This window comes from Nematostella vectensis, chromosome 6 (assembly GCF_932526225.1).
Source record: "Nematostella vectensis chromosome 6, jaNemVect1.1, whole genome shotgun sequence".
Taxonomy (NCBI): domain Eukaryota; kingdom Metazoa; phylum Cnidaria; class Anthozoa; order Actiniaria; family Edwardsiidae; genus Nematostella; species Nematostella vectensis.
Window position 1 is genome coordinate 10,981,858 of NC_064039.1, and position 16,965 is coordinate 10,998,822.

Sequence of the window (16,965 nt, forward strand, 5' to 3'; positions counted from 1 at the left end):
ATTTAATGAACACTCCCTAAATTTAGATAAAATATATAGGTTTCTTCCACAGTTTATAGTTTGAATTTATATTCTATACAATTATAGTCTGTCTAATACTGTTAAGAATTCACCAACTAGAGATCTATCACAATTCCTTTATTCTGATAGGCTGATAAACTAATGGTCTATTAGCGATAGACAGTGAGTAGCAAAATGCTTGGCAAAATGGTGACTGAATGGTGATTGCCCGAACTCAGCAATGACTAAAGAGGAGCTGAATGGCTGTCTACGAGTATTTAAAGCTTCAGCTCGACAAAATGAAGGCATTGAATTTCAAAGTCACCTCAATGTGATAAATACAAGTGGCCATTGAGCAGCACTGAAAAAAAAATCACTAATATATGAACCATTTTAATCAACGCTATTACCATCTAGTTGGTGAATTCTAAAACAATTAGACCTCTGACCCTCTTGGACTATGATTTTGAATCAATCAGCCAATGGTGCATTATAATAGTTTCATATTTACCATTTGCAATCCATTCCCTGTAGTTATATTGCATCCATTTATGTTTAACCTGAAAATGATAGAATTAAAATCATTAAATCTACAATGATTTAGATATAGAAATGGCATCTATCTTAAGTACTCACTCTTTAAGATTTGGACAGGCTCCTAATGCCATCAAGCTCAAATCTGTAATTAATCGCTGGTTGTTTAGGTTTAAAATTTCCTGCAAGGTGCAAATCATTATGTAAATAGAGTGAAAAAGAAAACACAGTCAGTCAGACAGACTCCAGGGGCATAGCAAGGGGGTTCACCCCTTCTAGCAGCCAAAAATACAGTAATGTATTAGACATTATCTTAAATACAGGAGAAAATGCCTTAAAAGGGTCTTTTGGGCCCCCTCCTGTTGAAAATCCTGGCTATTCTGCTGGACTCATAGCTGTCAACCAAATTTGGACAGAAATCTTGTGAAATCGGGTGAAATACAGTAAATATGCGAAAAACCCCAAGAGAGCCAATGTGGATGAATACAGAGAATGTATGAACATTCTCACAAAAACTAGGCTTGTGATGAGGTCCAAAATCATGTGACACCTGTCTAAAGAGGGTGAATTGGCAGCTATGCAGACTGATATTCAGATTTTGATAATAATGGTAGGTCGGTCAGCATAAATATGATTCACATTATTCATATAGGTAACTTGCACTAAGATATCAGGTGACTTTTCCAATGGTAAATCCAAGAAAAAAGAAAAAAAAACAGAAATTAATAAAAAAAATATCTGAATAAAAATCTGAAGAATGTGAAATAAGCCCTTCCTGACAAAGAACCTTCTGGCTGATTCATAAGCGCTGAATAAGTTGCTTTTTGTTACTGTTTTTTTCCGCTAAAACCTGCATCATGGGTAAGTTTGTCACCAAAAAAGGCACATGATTTTTTGTATTGCAAGTTGCCTATTGTACTAACCAACTTTGTTTCCAGTGTATCAGTAATTGCTTGGACGGCCCCATCTGATACTTTGTAGCATCTACTTATCTTAATTTCACAGATGTTTGTACAGTTTTTCACCATTGTGACGATACTTGCATTGGTAATTTGCTCCAGACATTTCATATGAACTGTGGACAAGTCTTTAGATTTGATGGTACTTATGCTTTTATCTGTGATGTTTAATGACTTTAACTTGACATATTTCAGTTCAGTTTGTGTTTTCAGGAAGGGGGCAAGGCCTTTATCTGTTGAGAAAAATTGAAATGAAGTTATCAAATAAAGAAGGGACAAATTTCCAGGGAGGGAGGGGGGTTCTTCCCATGTCGACCTGATAGGGATGCTTGTCGTATTTTTTAGGGGTTAAAATCAGGCCTCAAGTATCTTTTAGGGGGTATCTAAGAAAAAAAACAGGCTTTTCTATAAGAAATGGTATTTTTAGGTGTTCGCAGAAATAGGTGCTACAAGCCTATGGTTATTCGTTACTTCCAACTTCTAAACAAAACACTTTGTCAATAGCAGGAGACAATAGTTGGGTTTAGTTTGGCCTCTGATATTATGACTGTATACACACATAATTTTCTGGCATGTAGTGAAAAGTAAGGGTAAAGTAAAAATATAGGAAATAATAGGCCAAGTGACCCCCTCCCCTCTGCCCCATCCAGACATTTACCAGCGGGGTGGTTCGTTTTTCCATTTGAGCATACCAAATTTCCGGTATACCCCTCTCCTCGCCTTACTTCATTAGGCAATCCATACTTCAAATAAATTCAATTTTGTATTTAAAATGTTATTAATAGGATGCCTTTTAACATATAGCTATAATAATAAAGATAATTATTTTTAAAGATTTGAATAGTCATTTTAAAGACATATTAATGTGCACGGTATATCCAGCCAACGTTGAGCGGACCTTCAAGCCGGGTGGGGGGGTTCGTCCGAATCCCCACTGGCTACGGGCCTGTTTAAGGTTAATCTAAGGTATAGGTTGTCTTACCGGTTATTCTAAAACAGTGATTCAAAGTGACCTCTTTTAAGGCACAGCCACATTCTGCAAGATTAACAAGCAGGGAGTCATTGACCTGATCACTGTACGAGAATGTCACTGTCCGCAAGTGCGAGGCGAAAAGGTGGTATGTAATCTGTGGTAGTCTCTCTGCGGATAGCATGTCATGATCGCACAAACGAAGCAGTAATTTCTCCTTGTCGAAACGAGAGAGGTATGTCCCAGCTCGGTTAATTGTACCGAGGTTTCCAGCAACACAGAATAAACACATATCTACTAAAGACTTCATGATGTTCAGTCGCACGGATTGCAATGCCGCTCTCCAAGTAAATAATTGATCCTATGATCCTAAAGTCGTTGAGTTTCCAGGCGGTGTGTCGACTTATGCTCAATTATGGTGGAGTAGCCATGCTTTTATTGCCTTCGAGCCAAAGGGACTATTTTCTGTGCATGACTTCATTAATGGGCGGCGTCTCGGGCTTCCTGTGGTAAGATCGATCGAGATAGACTAGGTATGAAAATTCGTTTATCGTGAAAACAAAACTAAAACTAATAGACCTTGTAAAAGTGTGTCTTTCTTTGTTGCAATTTTGCCGATAGAACGTCAGTAGAGCGATATTGAAGCGCCAAGCGCTCGGGGAGCCTACAGCGTGGGAAAAAAAACGGGCATACATACACGCAGGGGATGTTGGGAGAATTGATAAAAAAAACTTGAAAGTCACGAGCCGGAGGCGACCGTGTTGTGATATTTATTTTTTATAAAAAATATATTTTTTGTTATCGCTATATGTTAAAAAGCACCCTATTAATAACATTTTTTAAAATTATTTTTAATTTTTTTTAAAAATACAAGGTTTAATTTATATTTGAAGTATTGATGCCTAATGTAATAAGGCGAGGAGAGAGGTATACCGGAAACTTGGTCCGCTCAATCAAATGGAAAAACGAACCACCCCGCTCAAAATTCTGCATAATAATAATAATAATAATAATAATAATAATAATAATAATAATAATAATAATAATAATAATAATAATAATAATAATAATAATAATAATAATAATAATAATAATAATAATAATAATAATAATAATAATAATAATAATAATAATAATAATAATAATAATAATAATAATAATAATAATAATAATAATAATAATAATAATTATAATTATAATAATAAGAATAAGAATAAGAATAAGAATAATAAGAATAATAATATTAAGAAGAAGAAGAAGAAGAAGAAGAAGAAGAAGAAGAAGAAGAATAAGAAGAAGAAGAAGAGAGGCAGAGAGAATCCTGATGTGGTGGTAAAGGATTATCCTGTTTTGGTTTGATCAGAGACGAGACAATTGAAAAGAGTCTTCTTGAATCACCAGCGCACTCTTCTATACTATCTGCAGTGTCAAGACGAGTAGAATACTCACTTCGTATTTTAAGATAGTTCACTTTGTCTTCTACAAGTCCCGACTTCAGCATTTTTCTTTCGGGCTTTCTTTTTTTGGCTTTGAGGAGTCTGAGAGATTCGTCAAACCATGGTACTATGGGGCGTGCGAGGACCACTTTCTCTTTAGAGGTGCATTGGGCGTCTAGAATCTTTGCAAGTGAATCGTCATAACAAGCCGCTAAATCATCGACGTTGGAGGGAGGATCAACGACTAGTGGAGACTGCTGAATATCCTTCACGAACGCCTCTATATCGATTTGTTTAAGTCTTCGATACATATGAAGAAAATGTTGTCGCTTTAGGGGTCTGGCACCGAGGAAACTTAGTTTCTTTTCAGGGACCTTCTCAACTAACTAAAGATGGTCACAGTAACTGTTTTTCTCTTCTGGTTATAAGTTAACGAAGTTTACGAAGCCCCTGTGGTACGCTCACCTTAAAAATTACAAGAATCATGCAGATTTTCTAAATAAGGAATATATTAGTTTCCTTATATGGAAGTGACCGCGTTTGGCAAAAACGACAATTTTTGGCTCAATTTTCACGATATGTTGTGGTTGTATCGTCTTCTTCGGGCTTACGGGCCTGCTTATCCGGCGCTTACAAAAAAAATAGAAATCATTTTTTTTTCCCGAAAGGGTTTAGTTTCATTCGGGCGCAGTCATTTCTGATATTTGCCACCCAAAAAGATCACGTGACCTCTTAGCGCAAATCCCTATATTGGGGGGGGGGGGGGGGGGGGGGGTGTAGGGGTTCGCGGATCGGCGGATTTGGTACCGAAAGCTCACGGATTACGGATTTTGATGATTATTTCAGCAGATTGGCGGATTTTGGATGCAGTGAAATCACTGATCTGTTGTTCAATTTGGGCGAGGATTTCGGATTTTGACTGCTTACGGTCGAATTTGGGATTTTAAATGAATTTCAATCGATGCTATTGTTTATCTGTCAAACCATGCGGATCTAAAAATATCTGCGGATCCACGGATTTGCACCGAAAATGTAGCGGATCGGCGGATTTACATTTATCCCCCCCCCCCCCCTCTATATTCGACCAACATTCCCCAAGTGTCTGTATAAAAAAAGCCTAGAAAGACACGGGATATGAGTTTTTATTGCTTTTATAAAAGAACTAAGAAATAAAAATCCCAATCAAGAGATGCGTACAAATCATTATCAAAATCTGAGCGTTCAATATGTCACGTTTGAAACAGAGCGGCGATAAGAAGCCGATATCAAAAACTTTTGGAAACTTTAAAGACCAGATAAAACGCCTTTTTCAAGATTCACGATTTGAAATTTTAAACGAACGAATTTCAAATCGTGAATCTTAAAAAAGGCGCTTTAATACGGCCAAAGGACACGCAAAAAGTTAACATAAACCAATAGAGCATAAACATATCACTAGACTACACACGTCTTTTCAACTAGTTGTTTTTTATTTTCCAATAATTTTTTCGCCCTATGTTTACCTTAAAATCAAAAGGGACAAATAAAGAACTTGGGCTTTTCAGTCTACAGAACAGATGCTCATTTGCATCACAGGTAGCCCAAGCTTTTTCTTTGCCCCTATCATCGATTTTACGGTAAACCAAGAGAGCATAAGATAAGAGAGGGACACTGTGGTATTACCCACGCGCCATGTCGATTCCGAATCTGTCTATTTTTAGTAAACATCACCCCACCACTGCGCGTGAGCATTTTTACTCACCCTACCCCGCGCTTTGGCATTTACATCTTGTTTGTCGCTGTTTTGTGACTTGAAACCGAAAAAAAAACACCCTATTTGCACGAATACCATCGAAAATTTCATTCTAGCATCAAGGATATGGGCAGTTGCGGTTTATTAAAGGGATGTAGTACTTTGAGGATGGGGGGGGGGGGGACTGGGGGGTTTCATAGAAACTAGTGGGAGGCGCGGATCGCCCCTCCGGGCCTCCCAGCCCCGTCTTAGGCTTGGGAGGAGCGAGTCCCCCCTCCGAGCCCCGTCTCTTTTCTAGGTATCAGGCAGATAATGCTTCACGTACATAGATAATCGGCGATTGCTAATGTAGGCCGGGGCCGTTTTACGTACATAAATAATTGGCAATTGCTAATGTATAGGCAAGGGCCGTTCAACGTACATAAATAACCGGCAATTGCTAATGTAGGCCGGGGGCCGTTCCGCGTACATAAGGTCGGGGCGAAAAAGCGCATGGATAAATCTACGCAAAACCTACGGAGCGCGGAATAACGGCCGTAAATTCAAAGCCGCTGGCGTGGCGTTTAAACCTGAGTTTTACTCACGTGGTGCCCCCAATCCCAGTTTGATCGTGCTTGTTTTCATGACTTCGAACTTCTCTCGGGATTTCTCTGCTAAAGCAGCGGTAATAGGGCGATGAATACCGTCGTGTGTTCTTTTTATCGAACACTCGATCGCCGGCGAGGTCTACGATTTTATGGCAGCCACAGAAGCCTCCTGTTTCCGAAATACGGTTTCATAGAGGCGGTCGAACTCTTTAAAACTCCATCTACGAAGGCGTCCTCTTCTTTCCCCTCGGCTGTTACTGGAAGTTTCCAGCCCAGCACTTTAGGTCTAATTCCGTGTTGGAGTCGAGCCGCCATCTTGGGTAATTGAGCTTGGTACTTCATGACATACGTTTTTAAGGACTTTGTGACCCGCACCCTAATAAATAAAGCTGTTATGAAATATCATGGCTATATTTTTCCAATGATGCAGTCCGAACCCCCAAGGACTTGCAATTAGACATCCGTCTGTCCTGTGGTATACCGAGCATTCGAAGGATGAGGTACGGAAATGATTATTGCGGGTGGCTCAAGGTCGGCCACGCAAACACGTGCGGCCGGAGGTGCATGGACGCCTACTGCAAGGTGCACCTCAAAAGGCTCCGTAAGGGCATCCCCCTCCCCGTGCCGTGCAGGATCTGCGGCATAGGGACTCGGTCGGAGACGCGGTTGCGCGCCCATGCGGAGCGAATCGTGAAGGGCAGAGGATGCGTGGCGTCGAGAGGCGCGCTCGGAAATGGTTCGCACTCGTCCTGCCTGACATCGCAGCCCGCGGTACGGGCAATTGATACAGGGTGGCACAAGGCATACCCGAACGCCCGTCCTGTCCGACACCGCGGCCCGCGGTACGGGCGGTTAGAGACTGGGTGGCACAAGGCATACCCGAACACTCGTCCCGCCGGTTGTGATACGGGCAGTCGGAGACTGGGTGGCACAGGGTATACCCAAACATGGACGCTCATATAGAGGAGATTCTCGATAGCATGCCTGACAAAGAGGCGCCCGCCGTACTGGCAGGGCTGGTCCAGAACATCCTGGACGAGGACATCCCCGACGATGTCAAACACAAGCTGCTTAAGCCGCTCGTACCGGCGAAAGTGTGGACAGAGGAAGTCGACCCTTTGCTGCCGGGACGGCGGCAAGAGGGCCCGGAGAGCTTAGACCCCGAGGAGTACTATTTTCTCTTCGTCGGCGGCGCCCATCTTCGGTTCCCAAGCGTGGATGCCACTCTTCGGGGCCAAGACATAAGCGCCGGTGTTTACCAGGAGATTCTCGATAGCATGCCTGACAAAGAGGCGCCCGCCGTACTGGCTGGGCTGGTCCAGAACATCCTGGACGAGGACATCCCCGACGATGTCAAACACAAGATGCTTAAACCGCTCGTACCGGCAAAAGTGTGGACAGAGGAAGTCCACCCTTTGCTGCCGGGACGGCAGCAAGAGGGCCCGGAGAGCTTAGCCCCGAGGAGTACTATTCTCACTTCGTCGGCGGCGCCCATCTTCGGTCCCCAAGCGTGGATGCCACTCTTCGGGGCCAAGACATAAGCGCCGGTGTTTACCAGGAGATACGAGATCTTGTTGGAACAGGTGTCATTGCTCTAAAGCCGGTTATGCGGGGGCCTGATATTAATGACGACGCCTCGGTGTGGTGGGTCTCGCACGAGCGAGAGTCTCTGCGGGCGAACGCAGTGCTTCCGCTGGTGCTCGAGATGGTAGACCCCGACCGGCGTTACAGACTCTTTACGGTCGTTGGTAAGGCCCCCGCAGAGCCATTGGCGCCAATCACAGAGGAGGAAGGGCGCTCGGAGCACAAGATCGGTGGGTCGTTAGTCAAAAGAGGGGGCCAAATCGCAGTCGGTGCCCTGGAAGGCATCGATGCGGGTATTTGGGAGAAAGGACGAGAGTACCTCGTTACGTGAGATACGAGCTTCGCCCTTTACCTGAGCAAAATGGGGACCCTGGGCCAATGTTTGAGCGAGAGGGGAGTGACGCCTTCGCTAACTGTGTTGTGAGTTATGTTGCCCACTTCTTGAGGAATCGCGGCACCTCGCGCTCCCTTGGTCTAACCAAGACACGAGGTAAGATCCTCGAGCGATTCGACAAGAAGCTGGCCACTACGGGATGCACCAAAGAAGACGTCTTTGAGATGGAAAAGAAGCTCGAGGTAAAGCTAGTAGCCGTGGACGCCTTGGGTAACGTCCTGTGGGACTCGGGGAAGTACAAGACTAAGACGAGGATCACCATCCCCTGCCACAATAACCACGCCTGGGCGGAGCTTCCGACCGAACCACCTGCGATCGCGAGCGTCCACGGCCTTCGACTTCGAGGCTGAGGGGGAGCTTCGTTCGTTATGTCGGGGGAGGCAGCGCCTCGCGCTACCAGTGCCGCCGCAAAAACGCGCGAGGCAAAAGTGCGAGAGGTGCTCATTCGCTTTATAAACAGGGCGATCCCCAGAAGCACGAGAATCTGGCTGTGTGGGCGTGTTATAGTCACGCACGAAGGCAAACTGTACCGATCGGGACAAGACGGATGGGCTATCGACAGGGCATTTACAGACGAGACTGGATATGATCCTCAATGGCTCCCTGATGACCACCCAGCCTACCAAGAGTACACCGAAGCTACGCACTCGATGGGCGGTGCAATAGGGTATCGCTTCAAGAAGTGGACCCAAAGAGAGAACATCAGGCCAACGCCTCTTAAATACAGGGACGTCTGGCGAGCGGCGCAGGTTGAGTCCAAAGTGTGGAATAGCAAGGAAAACTTACGGGCGCAGCCTCATGCGCACATCGACATGCGTGCGGCGTACCTAGGATGCGAGGACAGCGTCTTCGGCGGCGCCTCGGACGCCATTGATTTGGTGCGGAAATACGGCTACCCTACGAACGTGTATCGTATCGCAGATGTTGTGGGACGGCCATTGAGCGAGGTTCTTCAACTGACCGGGGCCATTCAGCTGACCGAGTGGGGGTTCTCTGAGGCCTGCCACCCCTACACTTCCGGGAGGGTAGGGCAGCACTTGGAACAAAACGAGGGCTGGATCACCACGCCAGAGCTCAAGGACCTGTTTGACTCGGGTGACCTCGTCATGGCTGCGGCGAGGGAGGTGTTGTATAGCGTCGGAAAAAAGGACTCCATCAAGTTCCCCCACTCCATCGCGTGCCGCCCCGGCGGCGAAGACTCGCAGTACCCTGAGGGTCGAGATCTCGCTGTCCGTTTCGTAGGCAAGTGCGATTGCCATGGCGACGAGTCCTCGATCGTAGTCCGCTACCGTGAAGAAGCCGCGTATCTGACAGACCTCCTTGCGGGCACCGACCACTTACTTAACTTCGAACATGCCGACGGAGCTCATCTGATCCAATACAAAGACGGTGTCCGGCGCTCACAATGGTACCATATCAGGGCCTTCGTCTTGGCGTACACAAACATAGCGTTGCGACGCATGTTGAGGCGGATCCCTCGCGAAGACGTCCTCCGAGTGTGTACAGATGCCATATACGCAAAGGCGGTGCCCAGTGGTGTGAAGCTCGTGGAGCGAAATCCGAGGTATGGAGAGTGGCGCCACAAGAAGCCTTGGTACGAGTGGTGACCCGAAGCGGCTTGGGGTCCGAAGAGGTCGGGGTGCTTGGCTAGGAAGCCAAGCACTGCGCCGAGTCTGCCGTGCGATCTAGTGGCCGCAACCTCTGCAAGGATGTATCTAGCCGGCCAGGGAGGATCGGGGAAGACCGAGTGGGCGGTGAGCATGTTCCGCGGCCGCAACGTTGTGGTGCTCACCCCCGAGAACGACCTCGCCCACGACCATCGCAACAACCCGCGCCTCGCGGTGAAGGCTCAAACCTACCACCACTACCTCTGCATACCAGCGGAGAAGCCGATAGAGGAGTGGAGACCTTCCGAGCTGGGGCACAAACTCGACCGTCTCGCAGAAGTAATCATCATTGACGAGTGCTGTAAGGTACAGACTAAAGTGCAACGCGCCATCCTAGGGTATCTCGCCACGCGGCCGTGTCAGGTAGTGTGTTGTGGCGACTATGGGCAGGTCCCGCCCTGGGGAGATAAAGAGGGGCCTCACGATATGCTCAAGGAGTGGGCACAAGGGAACATCCGCTCGTTCGAGTCCGACTACCGCTGCCTGTGTGAAGACTGCGGAAAGCCGTACAGTACATGCGACTGCGGCTCTGCCGCGCCCTCCTCCAGGCTCCACGACATAAAGGGCCAGATTTGGTGTCAGCCAGATACCCAACAGCTTGAGGTGTTCCGAGAGGAGTGGGAATGGGGTGGCGTTCGACGCGGCGATCGAGCAGGCCCACCCAAGCGATATGCGGGTGTGCTCGACCAACAAGATGGGGGCCCTTGTTCAGTAGCGATTGGTAGAGCACCACAGGAAAAACTACCCCCAATTGCCAGCAACCATCCGCTTTGACCCCGATCCTAGCGTCGCGCATCGTTATCGCAAGCAAGGGCGGCCGGTGCCCGTGCCAGGCAAAAGGTGTGGGAAGGTCGACGCGTACAAAGGCACGGTAGTCGAGGTTCCTCTCGGCGTGGTCCTTAACGGGCTTCCCCTCGAGTGGAAATACGCGGGCTGGGGGACAGTCCACCGGGTGCAGGGCAAGACTATCCAGACTCCAAGACGTCTGTTTATCATAGACCACAGCTTAGAGGGCTGGATCACGAATGCTGTATACACCGGCATCTCCCGCGTGCGGCTCGCCGACCAGATAGTCCGCGTGATCCCCCCGATAACACCCCTGGTGCCTTGGTTCCCACATGACTGCAGGCTACGCCCAGTGAAGAGCTCATTATAGCGCGAATCAAGCGATACGCTATAGACGAAAGGCAAAAGGGTCGCACAAAGTACACGGGACCGCGCCACGTTCTGACGGTAGACCACGTACTCGGCGTGATTGCTGACGCGGAAAAGAAGTGCACGGTCTGTGGCACTCAACTTCTGCTCCAGGGGTACACCAAGAGTCATCCCCAATGCTTCAGTATCGACCGGCGGGACGACAGTCAGGGGCACTACAAGTGGAATGTCAGACTCACGTGCCTTAGCTGCAATAGAAGGCACAAGCGCTGATCGCGCTTGCGTGACGGCTGGGCACTAGTACTTCCTTGAGGTTCCTCCATTTGTGTTGACACGCGGTGTCAACTACTTGGTTGCTGAAGAAGTGGCAAGCTTTCAAATGAACGTCTACTCTGGGATGGCAGACTCGCCACTGTCCGTGTGCCGTTCCGGCAGGCAAACCATAGGTGAGTCCTCGGCTGTTACCTCGCGTTGACACCGCGCGTCAGCGCTTGCCGTTCCGGCGGTGTTCACATGACGTGCTATGTGTAACGCCCAGACGGCTAAAGCCATCAAACGACCGCAGCGTAGAGACAGGCTTCCGCACAATGTGCGGAGCTCGTTGTTGATGATGTAGTCGGACACTAGGTCATTGTGAAGATCGACCATACTGTCTATCGGCAGCGCCATGCCTACTAGCTTAGTCGTAAGCTTCAGAAAGCTGTCTGCCAGGGCGTCTGTAGTCCGGCTGGCTAGAGCGGTCTCGAATCGCCTCTCGTATTTCCTCACCTCCTCGGCGCTCATGCGTTTGACGTCGTCGTGAGTCAGGGCCTTGCCTACAATTTCTCTCGACTTCCCCGAAGCTACGAGAATCGCGAGTTTCTCCCTCGCGTCTGCTATCTCAGTTTGCTCACCTCCGGTTGCCGTTCCGGCAGGATGGGAGGCCTGCGGCGCCCCCCTCAAGAAGACTCTCAAAGCATTCGTCGCTCATCATGCCGTGGCTAAGGTGCAACACGTGTGTATACGTACGTATATGTGTGCACACACACGTACGCGTTATGCCCCAGGGCGGTGGTTACCGTTTAACTAGGGCGATGGTATAAGGGTGACGCAAGCAAAACTCTAACTTCGAGAACTTTTTCGTCTTGAGGGCCTTCATGTACTCTTTCATCTTCTCTTCTGAGAGCTCCGCGCCGTAGTCATGTAGGATAGCTTTCATGTCCGCCTTGCTCGGGGTATAGAAGACCACCAAGGCCGCGATGTTCTCACGGAACGGCTTCGTGGTGCTGGTGAGCTGCTGTGTGATCACCCACACGCTGATACCCACGTGGCGCGCGCTGAACGCCAAGTTGACGAGCTGGTCAGAGCGCCTCTTTACGTCTTTCGAGGCCGCACAGTCGTCGAGTATGATTAGTGTATTAGTGCCTTCGAAGAGAGCGGAGACAAACCTCAGCAGTATGTCGATCTGACCCGCCTCAGGTGCGATGACAAACAGACGATTGCCGCCCTCGCCGAAGCCGTCGTATGTTTTGTTGTAGACAAAGGCAGGGCACACGAGTACGATGTAGTCAAACTTGCCCCGGAAAGGGCCGCGCAGCCGGTCCACTACGAATTGGGTCTTCCCGAATGACGTCAGGCCCACGATGAGAACGTTAAATGGGATGTTTTTCGGGTCCATACCGCGCTGCCGCAGCGCTCCGGCGTATGTGCTCAGTATTGTTTGGACTCTAGCTGTCCGTTCATAAGGTTCATTTGGGCGTCGGCCACCACAAACACGTGACAGTTTACGGTACCAGTGCCGCTCGCCGTGCGTTTTATCTCGAGGTGCACACCGTCGCGGGTATTGACCAATCGGAGACCACCCCCATGGATAGCACTGTCGTCCGTCGTTCGAAGGTCGATCCACAGAGCAAACTTGTCATCGCCATAGAACGACTCGGGGCCGATTGCCGGGGCGGCAGGCGCTCCGCTGTGCCCCCCCGGGGAGGGGCGGACGAACCGCCTTTTCGCTTCCCTCCAGAAATCCGTGAGGCGCAGCCCCTGGCTGAAGACCTTGTTTGGCATGCCGTCGATTGTAACGCGAACGCTCTTGATGTCGGGGTACACGAACTTCTCAGAGTCGCGAGCCCCTGCCGTGTATGGCCCCACAAAGAGGTGCAACAGACCACTCATAGACCTTCGCGGCAGGTTGACACTCTCGTTGATTATGCTGTCCGTCCCTTTGCTAATATGGAAGGTCTTGTGAAGGTTCACTTGCTTGTAGAAGAACGTTGTGCCGTTTTGGTAGGCGGCGGCTGCAGACCGGGAGAGGTTGTCGTCCCTCAGGCTTTCGTATTCCAGCTCTAGATTTTTGATGCCATAGGATAATTTGGTAGCATCGCTTCCGACTACTACCTGGTCAACCGTTGCGAACGTGATTTCGAAGAGCAGCGCCTCGGAGAGCGCCCTTGGGTACAGTACGCCGTGGTCCGTCAGCAGAGAATGGTCTAGCGGGATGGTGTACCTCGCCCCGTGGGCGGCGTTTAGAGCGTTCTCCTTGGCGTTTCTAGTCGCTTTATCGCCAGCCTTGGAGCGAAGCTTGCGCATGTTTTCTGACTGTATGCCCTGCTCCAGGCGGTCCTCTCTCTCGACCTTGGACAGGTAAAGCTCCTCATACGTCTTGAAGACGTCGTAGCGGTTGGTGTCCTGGAGCGTTTCTACTGCAAACGTGATTTTCAGGCGGCTCACGAGATTTCGGCCGACGTTCTTCACGACGGTATTATTTGCATGGCCCGAGATGGAGAGATCGAGACCGACCCTCAAGGAGCCAGGCACGAGCGTGACGCCTTCCGATAGCTTTGGGACCGCCACATATAGCGTCTCGCCTGGGGAGGCTGTCGACGGGTTGAGAGTGACCCGGTGAACAGTTCTCTCGGCTTTCAACCCCAGAGGAGTTCTGGGTGTTCGTTGGGGGTCAAGTTTATCGCTGACTGACATCGTATACGTATATCATATATGTATATATACATAAAGTACGAAGCCGCGTGGCTATGGTCCGGACTGTTAGACATGTCTAATAAAGCATAGCACGAGTTATGCGCACGCATCATGGGTGATGTTGACGTTGACATTGACGATACTTTGCCGGGTGCGTCCGCCGATCGCGGAGCGGGGGACGACGCCCCTTATCCCGTTTGACCCCGACGATGGGGAGTCGATCCCAATGACGAGCACGTCACCGCGTATGCATGCTGCGCATAGCATGGCTACGCGAAGCGCAACGCAAACGACCGCTGAAACCTCGTTTACCACAGAGGGTGCAGCGACAAGATTCGGTCTCCAGTCCCTCAGGGAGAAATACCCAGACCTTAACGAGAATCTGATACGGTTCCAGTCAGACCGTAGGAGAAAGACGCTAATACAGCTTCGCAACCTCGGCAAAGGAGGTTGGACTAAACCAAAACAGCTGTTCAATGAGGACGGGGGCGTTCGACAGGACGTTGCAAAGCTGAAAGGCTTCAAGCTGGCGATGGGGTCCGTGGCAGAGATAGACGCGGTCATCCAGGAGAACACAGAACGAGTCCAAGAGCTGCAAGGGGTGGTAGCCACAGACAGGGAGACCATCGACGACCCTAACACGCCAGAGAGTCGCCGCCAAGAGGCCCGTGAGCGCAACGAGGAGAGGCTGTCCGAGATTGACGAACTAGAACGCGAAAACCGAGAGCTCGAGAACCAAAAGCCGCTAAGAGAGCGCATCAAAGCCATCTTCAAAAAGTACGGCTTTACCGTCACCGCTATCGGGTTGGCCGTAGCGACGACGATCGCGGCCATTGTGACGTCGCTCGGCAAGTCGCTCTCCTCCGTGGCCAGAGGGGTCGGTAACAGGCTTAAGGCTATCGGGAAAAAGCTAGGCGAGCTTCTCCCTGGGCTAGTAGGCAGCATCGCGAACTTCGTGTTTAAGGCTGCAGGAGAAGCGGTGAAATTCCTTGGCGAAAATGCGTGGCTGCTCGTTCTAGCCGTAGCCGCGTTCTTGGTTCGTCGAATGCAAAGCAGTCATCAGAACAAGTAATACGCCGCGGCCACCGCGAGTGCCGACAACCCCGCCTTGAGGGCGGTGTGGTCACTTTTTTCGCCCGTTCCGGCGGCAGTCATGCTATGCGCAGCGTGCGTACGTGGAGAGGGGGCAGGGGCCGCGCCCTCTGCGTGCACTTTCGCAGGGGCGGAATCCTTGCTTTGCCGCCGGGACGGCACGCGGTCGATCCCAGGGTCAGTCACGTGTTGCACCCTAGGATGCCCACCGGCCATGTTATGAGCACCGACTGGCTTTGTCTCGGTGTTGATCGCATTTGCGCCGAGCGTCATGGAGTCCGTGGCTTTCTGCAGCTTATTGTTGTAGCCCACGACGCTTTGCGTGTTTATTACCAGATCGCTCGGCATCAGCCACACTCCTGGTGCGATCGCAAGACTCAGCCTCACCTTGGCCTCCTGCACGGCCAACTGGTACCTTTGCACGCTTTGAGCGATGTCGTTTTCTATGATCGCGTCTTCAAGCAGATTCGTGAACTCCGCCTGCGCCTCCATGGCCGGCCCACCGGCCCCCGCGATAGAGGAACGGACGTTTACCTGCGCGCCAAGCACTGTGTAGACGAACGCCTCGACCGAGCGATCGAGTCTTCCTAGCCCTGCTTTTGTCAGTCCCTCACCTTTGGGAGGCGCAAACCAGCTATATTGCACGCCCCCGTGGTCGTCGTTGCGTATGTAACCCACCTGCTTCCCACTATTGTACGTCCCACCTTCGTCGCTAAACAGATCGAGGTGGCTCGGGTACTCGTCCGCCGCCGTGTCGTAGCCACGGATCACGTGCACGTTGCGATACCCCTCCCCCGGGAGAACATAAACACATCGCCTAGCCCGTGGTTCCGCCCGCCTTTCCATCGGAAGTCCGGCTTACGCGGCAAACCGAACTCTATACATAGAGGCTCGAAAGCGGCCTTCTTGTAGGGGTTACCTTTTTGCGTGAACGGGCTGTCGCCAGGCAGGGGAGCGCCGAGCTCGTAGAGTATCCTCCGGGTGGTAAAGTAGACGTGAAACCTTAGAAATTCCCTGATGACAGAGGGGAGCGTGGCGAAAGCGGGGTCGGTTAGGGACACCCCGCATCCAGCGGTTGCGCACCAGACCGCAAAGTTGAGTTGCTGTGGCCAGTACCCATAGGAAGGCTCCGATAGCCACCGGCGAGACTCCTTGGCGGACTTGTGCGTGACTACTGTCTCTTTGAATATGTCTCGGACCCTAGTCGTGAATGATTTGTCCTCAGCCACGTGTATCTCCAGCTGCGTGAGTAGTGGGGTGATGTCTGAGGCCGTGCTCTCCACGGGGGTCGCGGGCACGGCGTAGAGCAGCTTTTGCGCGAGGGTCAGAGACCTAGGGAAACCGGTTTTTGCGCGTTTGACTTGTTCGGCTATAGCGTGTTTGATATGTTCGGCTATAGAGGCTCCCGCCGCAACTGCCGCCTTGTTCGTCTCCTCCTCCTCCCTTCGGGGAATCGCCTCCTCGTTCAGCATCCGCCAGCCTTCCCAATCCATGCTCAGCCCTATTAAACACGAAGGCGGGCTATGTTCAACACAATGGTGGTCCTACATGCTGTGTTCACCGGAGGCAAACTGACGCTCTTCTTCGAGCAGCCGATAAGGCGCCCACGCTTCGTGGCGCTCCGGCAGTGCTCGCTGTTTAACAGCTGGTACAATCTCGAGCGGGAGCATCAGATAACGACCATAGCCTCCCTCCCGCCCATCGCTACTCTGCCAGCCGGGCACCACACGGCCGAGTCCATCGTGGAAACGATCAACCGCGCTGAAAGCAAGATTCTGAGCGCGAAGCTGTATCCCCTCACCGGGAAGATCGCGCTCATGTCCAAAGGCGTTGCGTTCCTGAATGCCGAGCTTTGCGCACTATTTGGCCTAGAGGCTAAAGACGATCAGTTGGGGGGCGG

General features: G+C 50.3%; 1 protein-coding gene across 2 annotated transcripts in view; it reads right to left on the reverse strand.

Annotated features, from left to right (window-relative positions):
* Positions 1 to 16,965, reverse strand: part of LOC5503780 (F-box/LRR-repeat protein 2) — a 35,252-nt gene that overhangs the window by 6,610 nt on the left and 11,677 nt on the right. The window contains exons 1-4 of one of the 2 annotated variants that reach the window (XM_001624686.3): positions 2,476 to 2,949; positions 1,458 to 1,726; positions 637 to 716; positions 512 to 560 (exon numbers count right to left, since the gene is read on the reverse strand). In XM_001624686.3, the coding sequence (XP_001624736.2) occupies positions 512 to 560; positions 637 to 716; positions 1,458 to 1,726; positions 2,476 to 2,773 (696 nt within the window). In that variant the 5' untranslated portion in view covers positions 2,774 to 2,949. Of the gene's footprint in view, positions 1 to 511; positions 561 to 636; positions 717 to 1,457; positions 1,727 to 2,475; positions 2,950 to 16,965 lie in introns of those variants that run through there. The other variant, XM_032372004.2, reaches the window with a different exon arrangement.